We start from the raw sequence: 17,505 nt of genomic DNA, 5'->3' as shown, positions 1-17,505 counted from the left end.
CATCCAAGTTAGTTAGCAATATAGTGCTCAACAATTTCAGTAGATTCCTTAATGCCTCTTACCCATTTAGACCATCCCCCCCACAACCTCTCCAGTAACCCTGTTTGTTCTCCATATTTAAGAGTCTCTTATGTTTTTGTTCCCCTCCCTGTTTTTATATTGTTTTTGCTTCCCTTCCCTTATGTTCATCTGTTTTGTATCCTAAAGTTCTCATCTGAGTGAAGTTCTATGATATGTGTCTCTCTGACTAATTTCACTTAGCATAATACCCTCTAGTTCCATCCACGTAGTTGTGAATGGCAAGATTTCATTCTTTTTGATTACAGCATACAATTTTGAGGGAATGGGATCACAGAACACTGAAGCCCATCCTGATTAAAAAGCCTCTAATGCAGAAATTCTATTTTTATGATTACTGAAATATTGTATGAGTGTTGGGATCATTTAAACCGGGATCAGCGGTGCCTGGGTGCCTCAGTCAGTTAAGCTTCCAACTTCAACTCAGGTTCATGATCTCAAAGTTTGTGGGTTTGAGTCCTGAGTCAGGCTCTATGCTGACAGCTCAGAGCCTAGAGCCTGCTTCAGGTTCTGTGTCTCCCTCTCTCTCTGCCCCTCCCCAGCTAGCACTCTCTCTCTCAAAAATAAATAAACATTAAAAATTTTAAAAATAAACTGGGATCAAATTGGTCTTAGAAATTCTTGTCTAGCAACCAAAATACATGTGCAAATTTTAGTAGGACTAAAGAACTAATATCATGATAGCAATTTAAAATTTTTGGTGTTTCTGTAAATGCTAAAAATTTACCAAGTACCTAATCTGATCTGGCTAGTATCCAGTCATTAGTTAGAAATGCTGAAATGCTACCTCAATCACCATCTTTGAGAAAGCAAATAAGATGTGTTAACCAAAAAACAATGTAACAGAAACTTCAGTCTCTCATTTTGGGAGAAGGAAATAAACCTGACTTTCCAAAAAATACCTTTACTGTAAATACAAACCTCAGGTTTCTAAAAATGGTAAAGATTTGGAAACCATTAGGCATTAACATTAGAAAAATACTAAATATTTTGGTTACGCTAATACTTTTAGCTTGAAATAAAGGACTAATGATTCCAATATCAAGGAAAAATCTGAAATAGAAAACAAGATTTATCCTGAAAAAAGTTCACTACCATACAAAAAACTGTAAGAAATTGAAGCATCCAGCAATGGAAAATAATTTAGTAGGGTTAAGTTTATTTTTCACAGTTTTTAAGTCTTTAAAAAATTTTAATTACAAGGGAAAATGTGAAAAAAGGAGAAGAAACACATTTACCTGATTTGACTTCAACTATGTGTTTTTAATGCAGAAAAAAATACTCAATTTTTATATATATGCCATAAACCAATATATGTATGGGGGTTACCTCTAGTAGAATTATAGTTCTTTTTTTCTTGCTCCTAAACTTCCTTTTTTTTAATTAAAAAGTTTTTTGGTCTTTTTTAGTTAACAGGGTTTCTTTGGTAATATTTATTTATGTATTTATTTTTATTTTTTTTTAATGTTTTATTTTTATTTTTGAGAGAGAGAGAGAGAGAGAGACAGAGTGTGAGCAGGGGAGGGGCAGAGAGAGGGAGACACAGAATCTGAAGCAGACTCCAGGCTCTGAGCACAGAGCCCAACACAGGGCTCGAAGCCACAAAACTTGAGATCATGACCTGATCTTATGTCGGAAGCTTAACCAACTGAGCCACCCAGGTGCCCCAATATTTATTTTTGAGAGAAAGAGACAGCATACAAGCAGGGGAGAGGCAGAGAGAGATGGGGACAGAGGATCCAAAGTGGTCTCTGCACTGAGAGCAAAAAGCCTGATGCGGGGTCGAACTCGTGAACTTAGAGATCATGACCTGAGCCAAAGTTGGAGGCTTAACCAACTGAACCACCCAGGTGCCGTCCCCTCACTTTTTTTTTAACATGTTTATTTATTTCGAAAGAGAGAGAGAGTGGGGAGGGGGAGGCAGAGAGTTTGAGAGAGAATACCAAGCAGATTCCCTGCTGTCAGCACAGAGCCAACACTTGGGGCTCGAACTCAGGAACCATGAGAGCATGCTTGCCCTGTGCCAAAATCAAAAGTCAGACACTCAACCGATTGAGACAGCCAGGCACCCCCAATGTATCTTTTTCAAAAGCACACTGCAGGGGTGATTAGATGGCTCAGTTGGTTAAGCATCTAACTTGAGCTCAGGTCATGATCTCACGGTTCATGAGTTGGAGCCCCCCATCGGGCTCTGTGCTGAGAGCTCAGATACTGGAGCCTGCTTCAGATTCTGTGTCTCTCTCTCTCTCTCTCTCTCTCTCCCTCCTCCTCCACTTATGCTCGGTCTCTACCAAAAACAAATAAACTTTAAAAAATAAAATGTTTAAAAAGCACATTGCTAATCATCATTATACCCTATATGTACCTATCTATATGTGTCAAGCAACTCTTGATCTGGGGGTTGTAAGTTCCAGCCCCACGTTGGGTGTAGAGATTAGTTAATAAAAAAATCTTTTTAAAAATAAAATAGGGGCGCCTGGGTGGCGCAGTCGGTTAAGCGTCCGACTTCAGCCAGGTCACGATCTCGCGATCCGTGAGTTTGAGCCCCGCGTCAGGCTCTGGGCTGATGGCTCAGATCCTGGAGCCTGTTTCCCATTCTGTGTCTCCCTCTCTCTCTGCCCCTCCCCCGTTCATGCTCTGTCTCTCTCTGTCCCAAAAATAAATAAACGTTGAAAAAAAATTAAAAAAAAAATAAATAAAAATAAAATAAATTAAAAAAATAAAAAGATACATTTCTATGTCAGAGATACACTGAAGTCTTAACATTTTTATTTTTTTAATTTTAGAGGAGAGGAGCAGAGGGGGAGACGGAGAGGGAGAGAGGGAGGGAAGGAGAGAGAGGGAGAGAGGTGGGGGGTGGGGAGAGAGAGAGAGAGACAGAGAGAATCCCCAAAAGGTTCCGTGCTCAGCATGGAGTCTCACGTGGGGCTGGATCCCATGACCCTGTAATCATGACCCTAGCTGAAATCAAGAGATGGACATGCAACCGAGTGAGCCACCCAGGTGTCTCCCATTTTTTTCAAAGTCTTACATTTTTTATAAGATTTCATTCTTTCATTAATTAACTGAATCATTTGTTCGCCAAACATTTATTGAGCAATTATTATGTGCCAGTACCTGCTAAATCCTAGGCTTGGGCTTTAAAGTAATTTAAACATCTCACTTCTAATCACTTTTCTCTCTGTAGGGGAACACTGACTTTTTTTTTAAGTTTATTTGAGAGAGAGAGAGAGAAGAGTCTGAGTGGGGGAGGGGCAGAGAGAGAGAGAGAGAGAGAGAGAGAGAGAATTCCAAGCAGGCTCCACACTGACAGTGTAGAGCCAGATATGGAGCTTTAACTCAGGAACTATAGGATTGTGACCTGAGCTGAAACCAAGAGCCAGACAGTTAACTGACTGAGCTACCCAGGCACCTCTATGACTTTCTTTTAAGAACTGTGACTCAATAATTTTTTTTAGTTTATTTATTATTTTTTAAATAATCTCCACACCCAACCTGGGGCTCGAACTCACAACCAGGGATCAAGAGTCACATGCTCTTCTGACTGAGCCAGCCAGGTGCCCCTGTGACTGAGTATTAATGGAACATAATTAAAGTGGAAGAAAAGCAAGATTTCTCTTTTGTTTCCTTCATAGTCAACTGAAGAGCTGATAATAATTAGCCAAGCTTTCTGGATACTCATGACTTGAGTACTGAATCTCATTATCAGATTAATAATCTCAATTACTTTGATTAGTTTGATTCACTTGCTAGTTGTATTATTTTAATATGATAATAATGCAAAAAGAGAAGAGCTCGCCTCTCTCCTGGTAACACAAGTACCACATGCATCAAAGTGCAACAATGACTGGCTACTTTATAAAGAGAATGACTGTTGCAGCTTTGAAATCATGAACTCTTGAAATACTATTTTGGAACATGAAAACCAAGAGTCTGACCAACAAAAGGAACTATGGAGTTAAGTTCTGTAGTAAAGTGAACATGTACCATACTATGGTGCTCACTATCATATAATAGTATAATGTGGATAATGCCGACACTAGATGAAGGTGTTCTCCAGTTTCACACACTTTCCTTCTTGGTTAAGATGATATACACAAAATGGCAAGTAAGATTTGAACCATATTGACAAGATTCTGGAAACTAACACCTGAGGTCAGAATCAATCAAGGTCACCATGGTTTTGTTGACATAGTTGGGGTTTACACATGCAAGGATCCTAGACACCAAAGGGGTTTTTCCCTACAGTCAGCTCTGTCCTGGATATGCTACCAAAGCCTCAGTAGTGATCCAAAGAGATTCCTTAAAGGCATATTTAAGGACATACAACATCTGCCCTCAATTGAAGGAGTTAGTAGCAAAAATTTGTTCCATATGCCGTATACAACATAAACCAAAATGAGTTCCGACTGTTTATAAATACTAAAAAAGCAGTAGCCAGGAGAGGCTTGTCCCACCTCACTCCCACTAGAATGAATAAAATAAAATAAAACAAATATGTCAACCAATTCTGAAATGATAGCTCTGGAACTAGACTGTTACCACACTATTTACAAAATAGTGGACAGTCAGTGGCTCAATTTGTATCATACAATACTACTGGACTTTTAGCTTTGCAAGTATAACTTATGGGGGTGTTGTTACTCGTCCAGAGAGAATATGCATTAGCTAAGAAGATAGCATGGTAACGGCACATTTTACAGTGTTTTCTAGTATACTGCTATTTAATCTGACCAAACATATAATAACCCTTCAATACTTTGGGAAAAAAAAATCATTAACTAGAGTAAATACAAGAGATTATTTCAATTTGGCAGCCAAATAAATCAACAACCGCTTGTTGATTTAATTAATGTTAATTAAATGTGTGATGTACTATACCCCGACCATTAGGATACAGATATATAATTCAATACCCTGCGCTCAGAAACATATCAACAAACAGCTGTGTTTTGTTTACTTTTGTTTTTGTACACACTAAAAATTATTTGCAAAAGTGTAGTCTGGCCAAACACCTACTCTCTGCCTCTAAAAACTACCCCCTTTCCTTTTTTTTTTCCTTACTTGTAACATTATCAAACAAACAGGGTAATGCATAGGTCATAAAATGCTAAATTGCAAATACACAGAGGTATCACCAGCCAAGAGTAAAATCCTAGATGCCTATGAATTATAAAGTTAGTGGTTTTAATTATTTGCATTTTGGGCTGTTCAGACAGTAACCTGAACTAAATTTGGCAGAAAATTAACATTTTATATTTCAGCCAAAAGATATCTCTGCGGAGACTATCTAACCACCTTGTTGACAAATAAAAACAATTCTTTGTGGGAGACAAAAATGTGATCTATGACCAAAAAAAGCAATAGTAGCTAGCTTTTTGGGAAACGGCACATGCTAAGTATATTTTAGACAAAAAAAATTTTTTTAACAGTTCTGTTTTTAAAATGTACATTTGTTTAGGGCACTTGGGTGCCTCAGTTGGTTAAACGTAGACTCTTGATTTCGGCTCAGGTAATGATCTCATGGGTTCATGAGATAGACCCCAACATCAGGTTCTACACTGCTAGTGTGGAGGCTGCTTGAGATTCTCTCCCTCTCTTCATCACAATAAATAAACATTAAAAAAAATTATCGGGGTGCCTGGGTGGCTCAGTCGATTAAGCATCCGACTTCAGCTCAGGTCATGATCTCCAAGTTCAAGAGTTCAAACCCTGTATCGGGCTCTGTGCTGACAGCTCAAAGCCTGGAGCCTGCTTAGGATTCTTTGTCTCCCTCTCTCTCTGCCCCTCCTACCAGTGCTCAGGCACACTCACACTCTCTCTCTCTCTCTCAAAAATAAACAAACATTTAAAAAATTTTTTTTAAAGAATAACTTAAAAAAAATAATTATCCATCTTGACTCCTTATACCATACGCAAAAGTCAATTCCCGATATACTTTACATCTAAATGTGAAAAGTTTAAAAAAGTGACTTTTTAACATTTATTTATTTATTTTTGAGGAGGGGAGGGGCAGAAAGGGAGAGAGAATCCCAAGCAGGCTCCGCGCTGTTAGCACTGAGACTGAGGTGGGGCTCGAATGCACAAACTATGAGTTCATTTCCTGAGCCAAAATCAAGAGACAGATGCTTAACTGACTGAGCCACCCAGGAGCCCGAAATAGACAAAATTTTCTTAAACAGGACATAAAGGAAAGAAAGCATTGGTAAGTTGAACATTGAAGTTAAAATTTTCCATTCATTAAAAAGCATGATGGGGGGGGGGGCGCCTGGGTGGCTCAGTCGGTTGAGCGTCCGACTTCAGCTCAGGTCACCATCTCACGGTTCGTGAGTTCGAGCCCCACGTCTGGCTCTGGGTTGATGGCTCAGAGCCTGGAGCCTGCTTCCGATTCTGTGTCTCCCTCTCTCTCTGCCCCTGCCCCATTCATGCTCTGTCTCTCTCTGTCTCAAAAATAAATAAACATTTAAAAAAAAAAAAAAAAAAGGCATGATGGGGTGCCTGGGTGGCTCAGTGGGTTGAGCGTCTGATATGATCTCAGTTTGTTTGTGAATTCGAGTCCCACATCGGGCTGACTGCTGTCAGTCTGTCAGTGCAGAGCCTGCTTCAGAGCCTCTGTTCTCCTCTCTCTGCACCTCCCCTGATTGCACTCTCCTAAAAATAAAAATATTTCAAAAATTAAAAAAAAAATTTTTTTTTAATCAATAAAACATAATGGGGGTGCCTGGGTGGCACAGTAGGTTAAATCCTCCAACTCTTGATCTCTGCTCAGGTCATGATCTCATCGTTCATGAATTTGAGCCCCCCAAGGGGCTCTGCACTCATGGTGCAGAGCCTGCTTGGGACTCTGTCTCTCCTTCTCTCTGCCCCTCCCCCACTTTTGTGCACACTCTCTCTTTCAAAATAAATGAATAAACTTAAAAAATTTTTTTCAACATAATAAAGTCTTAAATAAACATTAAAAAGGCATAATAAACTCTTATAAACCAATAATGAAAAGGCAGAAAAACCAATTTAAAGATGGGCAAAGACTATCTAAATGGCTAAGAAGCAACTAAAAAGTAGCTCAATTTCATTAGTTATCAAGAAAATACTATGTAGTGATACCACTACACATCCAACAAAGTGATTAAAGAAGACAGAAAATAGGAAATGTTGGCAAGGGTGTGGAGCAAGTAGAACTCTCATACATGACTGATGAAGAGTCTTAATTGGAACAACCACAGCTGTTGAGTAATAACGAAAGCTAAACATATGCATAGTCTATGACCCAGCAATTCCATTCCTAGGAATATACAATAGAACACACACATATATTCACCAAAAGGCATTCATGATAATGTGCACAGTAGCAGTACTGTTCATTAAGAGTAGAATGGATGAATGTATTGTGATAGAAACATACAATGGAACACCATACTGCAATAAAAATGAATAACTATAAGCAACATTACTGAATATTAAGCAAAGAAACCAGAAACAAGAGTTTACAATTGTTGTTTGTTCCCTCAGAATGAACTTCCCTCAGAGAAGTGTTCCCTGTGTTCTCCTCCGCCTCTCCAGCACTTTTGGATGGGCAGATCTATCTACTGCCAGAGTAAGGACAACATAATACATTCTTCAGGATCAGCTTTGTCAGTGATAAAAGTGACCTTTTGGAGGAGGTGAAGAGCAAGAGAGAGCAAAAAATATGAGTATCAAGTCACCATGGTTTTGGTGTCTGGGTGGCTCAGTCGGTTGAGTGTTGGACTCTGATTTCGGCTCACATCATGATCTCACCGTTCAGGGCATCCAGCCCTCTGTCAGACTCTGCAATGACAGCGCTGAGCCTACTGGGGATTCTCTCTCTCCCTCTCTCTGCCCCTCCCCTGTGTGCACCCTCTCTCTCTGAAAATAAATTAACATTTTTTAAAAATGTGGTTTTAAAGAATATAAACAAAATGGGGGAACCTGGCTGGCTCCATCAGTAGAGCCTGAGACTCTTGATCTCAGGGTTCTAAGCTTGAGCCCCAAGATAAGTATAGAGATTACTTAAAAATAAAAATCTTGAAAAAAAGGAGGAAAATCTCTTCCTTAGAGTTGAAAGCTAAGCTCACTAATAGATTTAGAAGAAATGATGGAAACAGAATCACCATCTGGCAGCCAACAGGCAAAACTCACTAATAAATGTAAAACTAGGGGGTAAAAGTTTGAGGGATAGCAGGATATTTACAAAGTCTCAGTCTCCCTATAAGATATTCATTAAGTATATAAAGTGAAAACCACTGACTTTACAATGGAGAATTCTGGAAGATATTATCTTAACCAAGGGATCAAAATTAAGATCATAGGAGTGCCTGGGTGGCTCAGTAGGTTAAGCGTCCAACTTCAGCTCAGGTCTTGATCTCAGGGTTCATGAGTCTAAGCCCTGCATCAGGGTCTCTGCTGTCAGTGCAGAGCCTTTGAATCCTCTCTCTCTCTCTCTCTCTCTCTCTCTTTCTCTCTCTCTCTCTCTGCCCTTCCCCTGCTCATGCTCTACCTCAGTCTGTCTCTCAAAATAAATAAATCTTGAAAAAAAAAAAAAAGATCATAATAGTAGGACAAACTAACATCATGTCCCACCTGATAAGAAAACATTCCTACAAAAATGTATAACCCAAACCTCATCATAAGGAAACATTAAACAGACTCAAATTGACAAAATAAGTGATCCGCACTTTGTAAAAGCATCATAAAGGACAAATCCTGAGGAACTGTCCTATGACACCCCCTGAAAAAATAGAGTATGTATTGTGTGATTCTATTTATATCAAATTCTAGAAAATAAAAAATCTATAGTGACAAAAGATACTATTTGCCTAAACAGAAAGGGTGCAGTGAGGGGGTAGGGACTACAAAGGGGCACAAAGGAATTCTTGGAGGTGATGGCTTTTGTGCTAATAGTTGCACAGTGTATACATTATGTCATAGCTATCAAATTATATATATTCTCTCTTTTTAAAAAAAATTTTTTTAATGTTTATTCATTTTTGAGACACAGAGAGAGACAGAGTATGAGCGGGGGAGGGGCAGAGAGAGAGGGAGACACAGAATTGGAAGCAAACTCCAGGCTCTGAGCTGTCAGCACAGAGCCCGATGCGGGGCTCAAACTCATGAACTGCGAGATCATGACCTGAGCTGAAGTTGGACGCTTAACCGACTGAGCCACCCAGGCACCACCCCCCCTCTTTTTTAAGTTTATTTATTTTTGAGAGAGAGAGAGTGCGTGGGTGAAGGAGGGGAAGAGAGAGGGGGAAACAGAGAACCTCTGTGCTATCAGCAGAGACCAATGCATGCCTGACTCAGGGCTAGAACCCACAAACCATGAGATCATGACCTGAGCCGAAATCAAGAGTCAGATGCTTAATCAACTGAGTCAGCCAGGTGCCCCTGCTTTATATTGTCTTATCATTTAACTTATTTAGCATGTATCACCATGCCAAGTCTAGGCAGGCACTAGAAAAACAACCTGGGGAACACACACAAATAGTTGTGGCACAGTGAGGGGTGAGTGAATGGGTGGAGTCTTGTCAGATAGGGAAAGGAAGAATGTGTACCATAAACATGGACACTGAAGTTGGAACACACATGGTGAGCTTGGGGAAATACAAGTAGCTGCATACTACTGAAACTTCAAGATTAATATGAGAAGCAGTGACAACAAACAAGACAGAGGTCAGCTGTGTCCAGATCTTGAAGATCTTGTATTTCATGCTAAGAAACTAGGCTTCACCTATACTTGGCAGGCACCAAAAGCTTTGCTCTATTTTTGTTTTGTTTTGAGTGAGATATATCACACATACAGAAGAGCACTAAATGTATTTAGGTAAGAGAATCATCAGGGATTTAGAAAGAAAACTCAGACTGTACTTAAGGAGAGGTTGTTCAACATCCTGACTTCTGTGCTAGCCAGTACACTTACAACTATATCCCCAGTGCACAACCCAGAGTTGAAGTGCAATAAATACTTGCTGTGAGAGGGAGAACACTGAAATTGTCCCAATAAGGGATAAAGGCATCGTCTATAGAAGTGGCTAAGAAAATGGAGAGGAAGGAGTGCTCAGATCTCATAAACAAGAAATCTAGAAGAGGGAGAGGAAGGGATCAATGATGACTGAATTTTCCATTTGGGGTGACAATGCAGACGGTAAGCCATTAAGCCAAATATGTAATGACAAAAGAGGAGCGGGTCTAGGAAAAAAGAAAACAAATTCACTTACACCTATCAGAGACAGAGTGAGTACCTTCGGCAATGACGCCATTTGGCAATCTTACAAATCAGGAACTTACGAGGGAGGTCTCTGCTGTAAGATACTGCTGCTGCTAGGTATTGTCCATGTACATTTGTAAACCATCAGGTTGCTGGCCACTCCCACATGTGTGAAGCGACTTGAGTAAAAATTACTCATTGCAGTAAGGTTTGGAATAACAGAGTATTTTATTTATTTAAAAAAGTTTTGTAACGTTTATTCAGTTTTGAGAGAGAGAATGTGAGCGGGAGAGGGGCAGAGAGAGGGAGACACAGAATCTAAAGCAGGCTCCAGGCTCTGAGCAGTCAGCACAGAGCCCGACCTGAGCTGAACTAGGATGCTTAACTGACTGAGCCACCCAGGTGCCCTTGGAATAACAGAGTATTTTAGAAACACCTTAGGGGTGCCTGGGTGGCTCAGTCGGTTAAGCGTCCAACTCTTGATTTTGGCTCAGGTCATGATTTCATGGTTCATGGATTCACAAGCCCCACATCGGGCTTTGCATAGACTGTGGAGTCTGCTTGGGATTCTCTCTCTCCCTCTCTCTCTCTGCCTCTCCCCTGCTCACTCTCGCTCTCTATCTCAAAATAAATAAATAAATATTAAAAATTTTTAAGGAAAGCAAAAATAATATACAAACAAGGAAGGGGACAAAACATAAGAGACTCTTAAATATAGAGAACAAACAGAGGGTTGTTGGAGGGGGAGTGGGCTAAATGGGTAAGGGACATTAAGGAAGATACTTGTTGGGATGAGCACTGGGTGTTATACATGGGGGACGAATCACTGGAATCTACTCCTGAAATCATTGTTGCGCTATATGCTAACTAAGTTGGATGTAAATTAAAATATTAATTCATTAATTAAAAAAATTTTTTTTAATTTAAAGAAACACCTTAAATGCCCATCAATATATGATTAGTTAAATGTCTGATCTCTTGTTTGCAATGGGTCAAATAGAAAGTCAGCATTTTGGATAGATAAGAATGAAATAGAAAAGACTAACTTAAATTTAAGTTCACAATACTTTAAAATTAATCTCTTCTACTATACCTTTATTCACAGCAGACACAAAATAAGCATAACTTCAAGTGAGTGATCTAAAAATCATAAAACACCAAGTTGGCATGTGTTTTAAAGGTCTGAAAAGCAAGTTTAAGTATTAACCAAGTTCCATAAAAACCTTTAAATAAAAAAACAAAACAAAACAAAAAAAACCTTTAAATAAAGTCTAAGTCAACCAATACTTTTAGTGCCTTAGGTTCATCAACTGTAATAATGAGAACTAAGGTTTATGTACCACTTTAGAGTTTACAAATTCTTTTTAACTTCTGATGACCATTTAATCCTAACCACATGAGATATGTAGAGCAAGTGGAAATCACCTACCAAAAGGTGCGATGAAAGCTTTATTGTTGTTTCACCTTCAAGGCAAATTTTCAAAATTAACGATACCGACCATTTTATTCTTTCAAAAGAAAAGAAGTTTAACTCCTCTGGTTCCTCCTCTGGTTCCTCAAGCTGCAAGGGAGTTAATGAATGTTCCACTGTTAATTTAAATTTAAGTTAAACCTGGGGCGCCTGGGTGGCTCAGTCGGTTGAGCGTCCGACTTCGGCTCAGGTCACGATCTCATGGTTCGTGAGTTCGAGCCCCGCATCAGGCTCTGGGCTGATGGCTCAGAGCCTGGAGCCTGCTTCCGACTCTGTGTCTCCTTCTCTCTCTGCCCCTCCCCCATTCATGCTCTGTCTCTCTCTGTCTCAAAAATAAATAAACATTAAAAAAAAAAAAAAAGTTAAACCTGTAACTTCCAAAAAAAGACACACAACTAGCCAAAATAAGGCAAAGTGGAAATCTTTGCAAAACCATGTTTCATGTCACTGCTCTGTCTCATCAAATCCTTTAATGTAAAATTTTATGTTCTAGTTTTGTGAGACAAATTCTAAAAATAAGCTAATGTATCACTGCACAAGACATATTTCAGGTAGATCCATACATTCTTATAGATAATATAACATTTTATCAAAGTAAAGTGTTCTGCACAAATCACTCTATAAAAGTCTTACAGGCGTCTCCCAGCCCCTGGGACGTTTACTTACCTCCGAAGGCACAATGACGGATGGTTTCTTTTTCAGTTCCTCACATTTCCTCTTCTTACAGATCTGATGGCTATTCTTTCTGTTCTTACAGTAAGTACATTCACCACAATTGGTCTTCTGCTGGCAGGGCCCACACACCCCACACCGTTTTCGTTTCTTCTTTTCCAAAGTAGGTAGCAAAGTTGTATAGGAGGAAGGGGAGGCCCTGGCAATTGAACCTGGCCTAGATACCACTGTGGTATTGATGTCAACCATGCTGGTCACGCTGATCTGGGAGCTCCCTCCTTCCAATTTGCTGGGACCAGCCTGGGAGAGTTGGGTAATGCCCTGTGAAGCATGGAAGAGTCCTCTCTCAGGGGCTAAGGTGAACGCCTGAGTGTTAGCTGGCAGAAAGCTTATATGAACCTGCTTCTGATTTTCTATATTGCTAATAGTCATCACAGGAGGTACCGAACTTATCTCAGAGTTTGATGGCTGAGGAGTGTGACCTGGGCCCAAAGGCAAAATCTGCATTGCTCCCTGGACCTCAAGCCCATATGAAACAGTGCTCTGGGGCTCAGGCCATTCTGGGAGAACACTATAGGTAGCAATTGGGTTTAGCGGAGCAGGAACAAAGATAGGTGGGTCTGAGGCAGTACCGCCACCCATCCCAAGGATTTGTTGGTCTAGGATAGCACCAAAGACCTCTCCTTGGACTGGAATAGCACCAGGAATCTCTGGTGGGGCTGGGGTCTCATCCAGAGCCTCTCTGTGTACTGGGTTAGCACCAGGAACTTCCCATTGATGTGGGACAGCACTAAAAGCCTGTCCTAGGACAGGGGTGGTATCAGGAATTGCCTGTTGATCTGGGGTAGCTTTGAGTACCTCTTGATTATCTGGTTTAGCACCAAGCGTTTCTTGTTCAGAGCTTGCCAAGAGGAGTTTTATTAATGAGGTAGGATATATTGACCCACCAATGGACAAACAGTTTCTAAGGTCCAATTCAGGTATAACCTTATTAAAGCTGGAGGTGGGGTAGCAATCATGTTCACTTTTGATAGGATCCAGGTAAGAATCAGATAGCTTAAGAGATTCTACTCGTGAACCCAAATCTTCTAACTGAATGCTGGAGTTTCCTTCGTAAGTAACCTTGAGGGCTGCTCTTTGGAGCAAAGGAGCACACAGAGTGTCCTGAGTAAACATTCTAGGGGAATCACTTGTATCAGTCAATGTCTCTTTAGAGAATAGTCCTTCACCACCATGTGTCCCTTCCAATGACCCAGAAGGGATCTCTACTGCAGGACCACTGTGAGTGGAGATATTTATTTTGGTATCCTCCACCTTTTGGGACCAAGACTGGGTTGTCTCTTGGCTCTCACCTTCAATTAAAGATGCATTTTGTACACCAATTAGATTCTCTGTATCAGGAGCAATTAGGGGAACTTGGGTTGGAATTGAATCATTTTCTGAGTGTTTCACTCCTTTGTCAGTAACTACATTACAATCACATTCATGTTGCTTTTCTAAATGCTTAGCAGGTGGAATTTTCTTAGGTTTGGCTATGATCACTGGAGGTTGGGAGAGTCGTCTGCTAAGAGAGGTACTTCGGAGAGCCATTGTAAACCCATTGCAAGTTAAGGATTCTGGGTTCTGAAAAAGAACCTCAGTCCTATCCAAATTCATTCGTGCCGCTCCAGCTCTTGTCAGAAGGCTTCTGACTGGCATAGGTGTTTTGGGTTCTATTTTTTTCTTAACATCTCTTTCTTGAATTAATTGCTTTACTCCTTTTCCAGGGCTCACAGTCTTGACTGATGCCACATTTTTATTGGCTAGCTTAGATGTCTTCTTCAGTTGGCTGCTTTTCTTTCTGTTTAGATCTTCCCTCCTGATTAGTCTGGAAGGCCTTGCATGGCGGGATCGAGACATAGCTACAGAGTAGGAATAAATGAAAGGGCACAAGGAACAGAGTCATTGGTCCTTTGGAAAGTCTTGCCTCTGAGGAGAATCTGAATGTACCATGGTTGAGTTCAGCCCACAAAATTTTGGTCTGAAATAACAAAAAAACATTGGAAGTGAGTCTTTTTCCTATGTATTCTCCCATTCGAAATAAAATACTAACAATTATTTAAAAAAATTGTGAATGAGAATGTTTACTGCAAAAGAAAAATATAATAAACACAAAAGATACTAACATATCCTTTAAACCCCAGATTCACAAATAAAGCTCCTTTAATTACTGTGATAACTGATTTAGCTGATGAAGTTCTACGAACAGGGTAAGCATGTGGGTTATTCTACATTAGAAACCACAATTGCTGTAGGTACATGTAGTTTAAAGATCAAATCCCAATCTTTACAAATTTTGGATACTTAAAAAATTATCTGTTAATCTTTCCTCAGCATATCACCACACAAGATGAGGTATCATCTGGTAAAACCAGAGGAAGAAGTTTATATAATTCAAGAAACTCTACTTGGAGATCTAGTAATATTAATACCACATTCCAATTAATAATCTACAAATTTTAAGCTTTACACATGCACACAAAAATGGCATAAAATCTTAGGAGTTAGTATTGACAGATTAGGTTACAGATAAGACTCACGGGTCCAACAAATATCTGTTGAGTACCTACTATGTATAAGGAAGGCATTGTGGTGGGCACTGCCCACACCCAGAAATGAGGTCCCTCTTTTCTCTTTCACCCGACTTAATCCAAAGACTGCTGGTTCTAAATCCCTTCTACCAAGGATCCCAAAAGTCTCATGATGAATGCCTAGGCAAGGAAATTGGAAATAAAGAGAAAATGAGATAATTAGAACAGTAAAGCATACTAGGCAAGCAACTATTATTTGAAAGGTAAGCAAGAAAAAGGAGAAAATGAAAGGGGACTAAGAGCTACCACTGTCTTTTGGTCTCCTTTGATTGCTTACCCTAACCCAAAATAAGACCAAACTATGAGCAAGAATGAAGCTCACCATACAAGATGTATCAGTCTATTCAGTAAAGATCACAGAATCAAGAGTGGGACAGCTGGGTTGGTGAGGATTCTTTAACAGTTAACACGTTGTTGGATTTGTAAGAAAATATGTTGTAGGAGAATAGTTACCAAAAACTTGGTCTGCAACCAAGTGATCAACAGTCTGTGGCAAAATCAGGGGCAAAAAGGGCAGTATAAAGTTTTTCCATAAAGTTGAATTTATTCATTTTAGACAACTCTTCCTTACTCTGAAATGCTCCCTGTTTTCTCTCATTAAAATGTCCTTTCTTTTAGGAAAGTAAAAGTCCTTTATTTTTTTGAAAAGGCAGGGATAGATTTATTTTATAATGTTATTACTTGGCCAAGTAAAAACTTGACAGCCCTCTATCATTCTCAAGTTGTGCATTTGTTTTTGTTGCACTAATCTGATCCAGGTAATCCTGGGACACACTGGTGGGTTTAGTGGCTAGAGAGGAGATGTGCCCCATCAGAAAGCTGAATTTGTGAATTCAAGAATGCTTGAATTTGTGATCACCTGCTAGTTCCTTCCACATCCTATTTAACTGAATCAAGGTTTCTACATCTGAACTGAGGTCGTTTTGAGGTATCATTGGGCTCCTACAGGAAAAGCTTATGTGAGGTTCAGGAGAGAGCGGGGAAGGTAGGGGAAGGACTTTGAAATAGGCAGACTTGGGTTCAGTTTCCAGCTCAGAAACATTACTAGCCATGTGATTCTGATAAATTCTTCAGTCTCTCTATACCTCAGTTTCTTCATGTGTAATAGAATAGGAAGCATAATAGTACTGACCTCACTGGGTTACCATGAGAATAAAATGAGATGAGTTGTGTAAACACTTAGCATAGTGCTGGCATATACTTAGGTGTTTAATAATAAATGGGAACTTAAAAAAATAAAGGCTGCTTATAACTCCAAAAAACAAAACAAGAGAGATAAGCTAAATGGTTATCATTATAGAATCAGTTTAACCCAGTCTGCCATACACTCAAAACAAGATTTAGTTCTTTTGTTTCTGTTATCACCTAACACATAGTAAGCTACACACTGCAATATAAGACCCCAGAGCACTCATTGAGTTAAAGTCAAAGCATTGTGCCTTTAGGATATTTTTCTCGGGGCGCCTGGGTGGCTCAGTTGGTTAAGCGTCTGACTTTGGCTCAGGTCATGATCTCATGGTTTGTAGGTTCGAGCCCCATGTGGGGCTCTGTGCTGACAGCTCAGAGCCTGGAGCCTGCTTCAGATTCTGGGTCTCCCTCTCTCTCTGACCCTCCCCCATTCGTGCTCTGTCTCTCTCTGTTTCAAAAATAAATAAACATTAAAAAAAAATTAAGATATTTTTCTCTCTGTGCCCCTCCTGCGCTCTCTATCTCTCAAAATAAATAAGTAAACTTTAAAAAGAAATAATGATAGCCTTTTTGTTTCTTATTTTTTTTAAGATTTTATTTTTAAGAAATCTCTACACCCAGTGTGGGGCTCAAACTCACAACCTTGAGATCAAGAGTCAGAAGCTCCACCAACTGAGCCAGCCAGGCACCCCAAGACAGATTTTTGATTTTTTACTTAATTTTTCTCCCAAGACAGACTTTTTAATTATTTTATTTTTTAATGTTTATTTATTTATTTTTGAGAGACAGACATTGAGTGAGCATGAGCGGGAGAGAGAGAGAGAGAGAGAGAGGAAGACAGAGAGTCCAATGCAGTCTCAAAGCCATCAGTGCAGAGTCCATGAGGGGCTTGGGGCTTGAACTCACAAACTGAGAGATCATGACCTCAGCTAAGGATGGATGCTTGGCCAACTGAGCCACTCAGGCAAGTGCCCCGTCCCCACCTCAAGACAGACTTTTTAAATGGGCAGCGGCAACATTAACTACAAGAAAAATAAGTTTGATAAATGTGTGCTAAATACAAACACTAGACTGGAGAATACTGGAGTTCTTGGTATCTAAACTTACTGCTTTCCCCCTTTAAAAAAAAAAAAAAAAGGTTTTTGGCTTGCACTAATTTTTTGGCTGTGAAAAACTGTTAGATATTTTCTCCAAAGACCATTGCTTTTTGTACCAGTATTTTTAGAAAACAAAAGACATTC

At 39.7% G+C, this 17,505-nt stretch overlaps 1 protein-coding gene across 5 annotated transcripts in view; it reads right to left on the bottom strand.

The window, feature by feature from the left end:
- The window catches only part of TET1 (tet methylcytosine dioxygenase 1), a 135,667-nt gene that overhangs the window by 113,285 nt on the left and 4,877 nt on the right, over positions 1-17,505 (bottom strand). For 3 of the 5 annotated variants that reach the window (XM_045437614.1, XM_045437617.1, XM_045437619.1), the window contains exons 2-3: positions 15,056-15,196; positions 12,441-14,466 (exon numbers count right to left, since the gene is read on the bottom strand). In XM_045437614.1, the coding sequence (XP_045293570.1) occupies positions 12,441-14,345 (1,905 nt within the window). In that variant the 5' untranslated portion in view covers positions 14,346-14,466; positions 15,056-15,196. The remainder of the gene's footprint in view (positions 1-12,440; positions 14,467-15,055; positions 15,197-17,505) is intronic. The other 2 variants (XM_045437615.1, XM_045437616.1) reach the window with 1 other exon arrangement.

This window comes from Leopardus geoffroyi, chromosome D2, assembly GCF_018350155.1.
Source record: "Leopardus geoffroyi isolate Oge1 chromosome D2, O.geoffroyi_Oge1_pat1.0, whole genome shotgun sequence".
In the NCBI taxonomy this organism is placed as follows: Eukaryota; Metazoa; Chordata; class Mammalia; order Carnivora; family Felidae; genus Leopardus; species Leopardus geoffroyi.
This window is presented reverse-complemented; position numbering and strand designations above follow the sequence as displayed.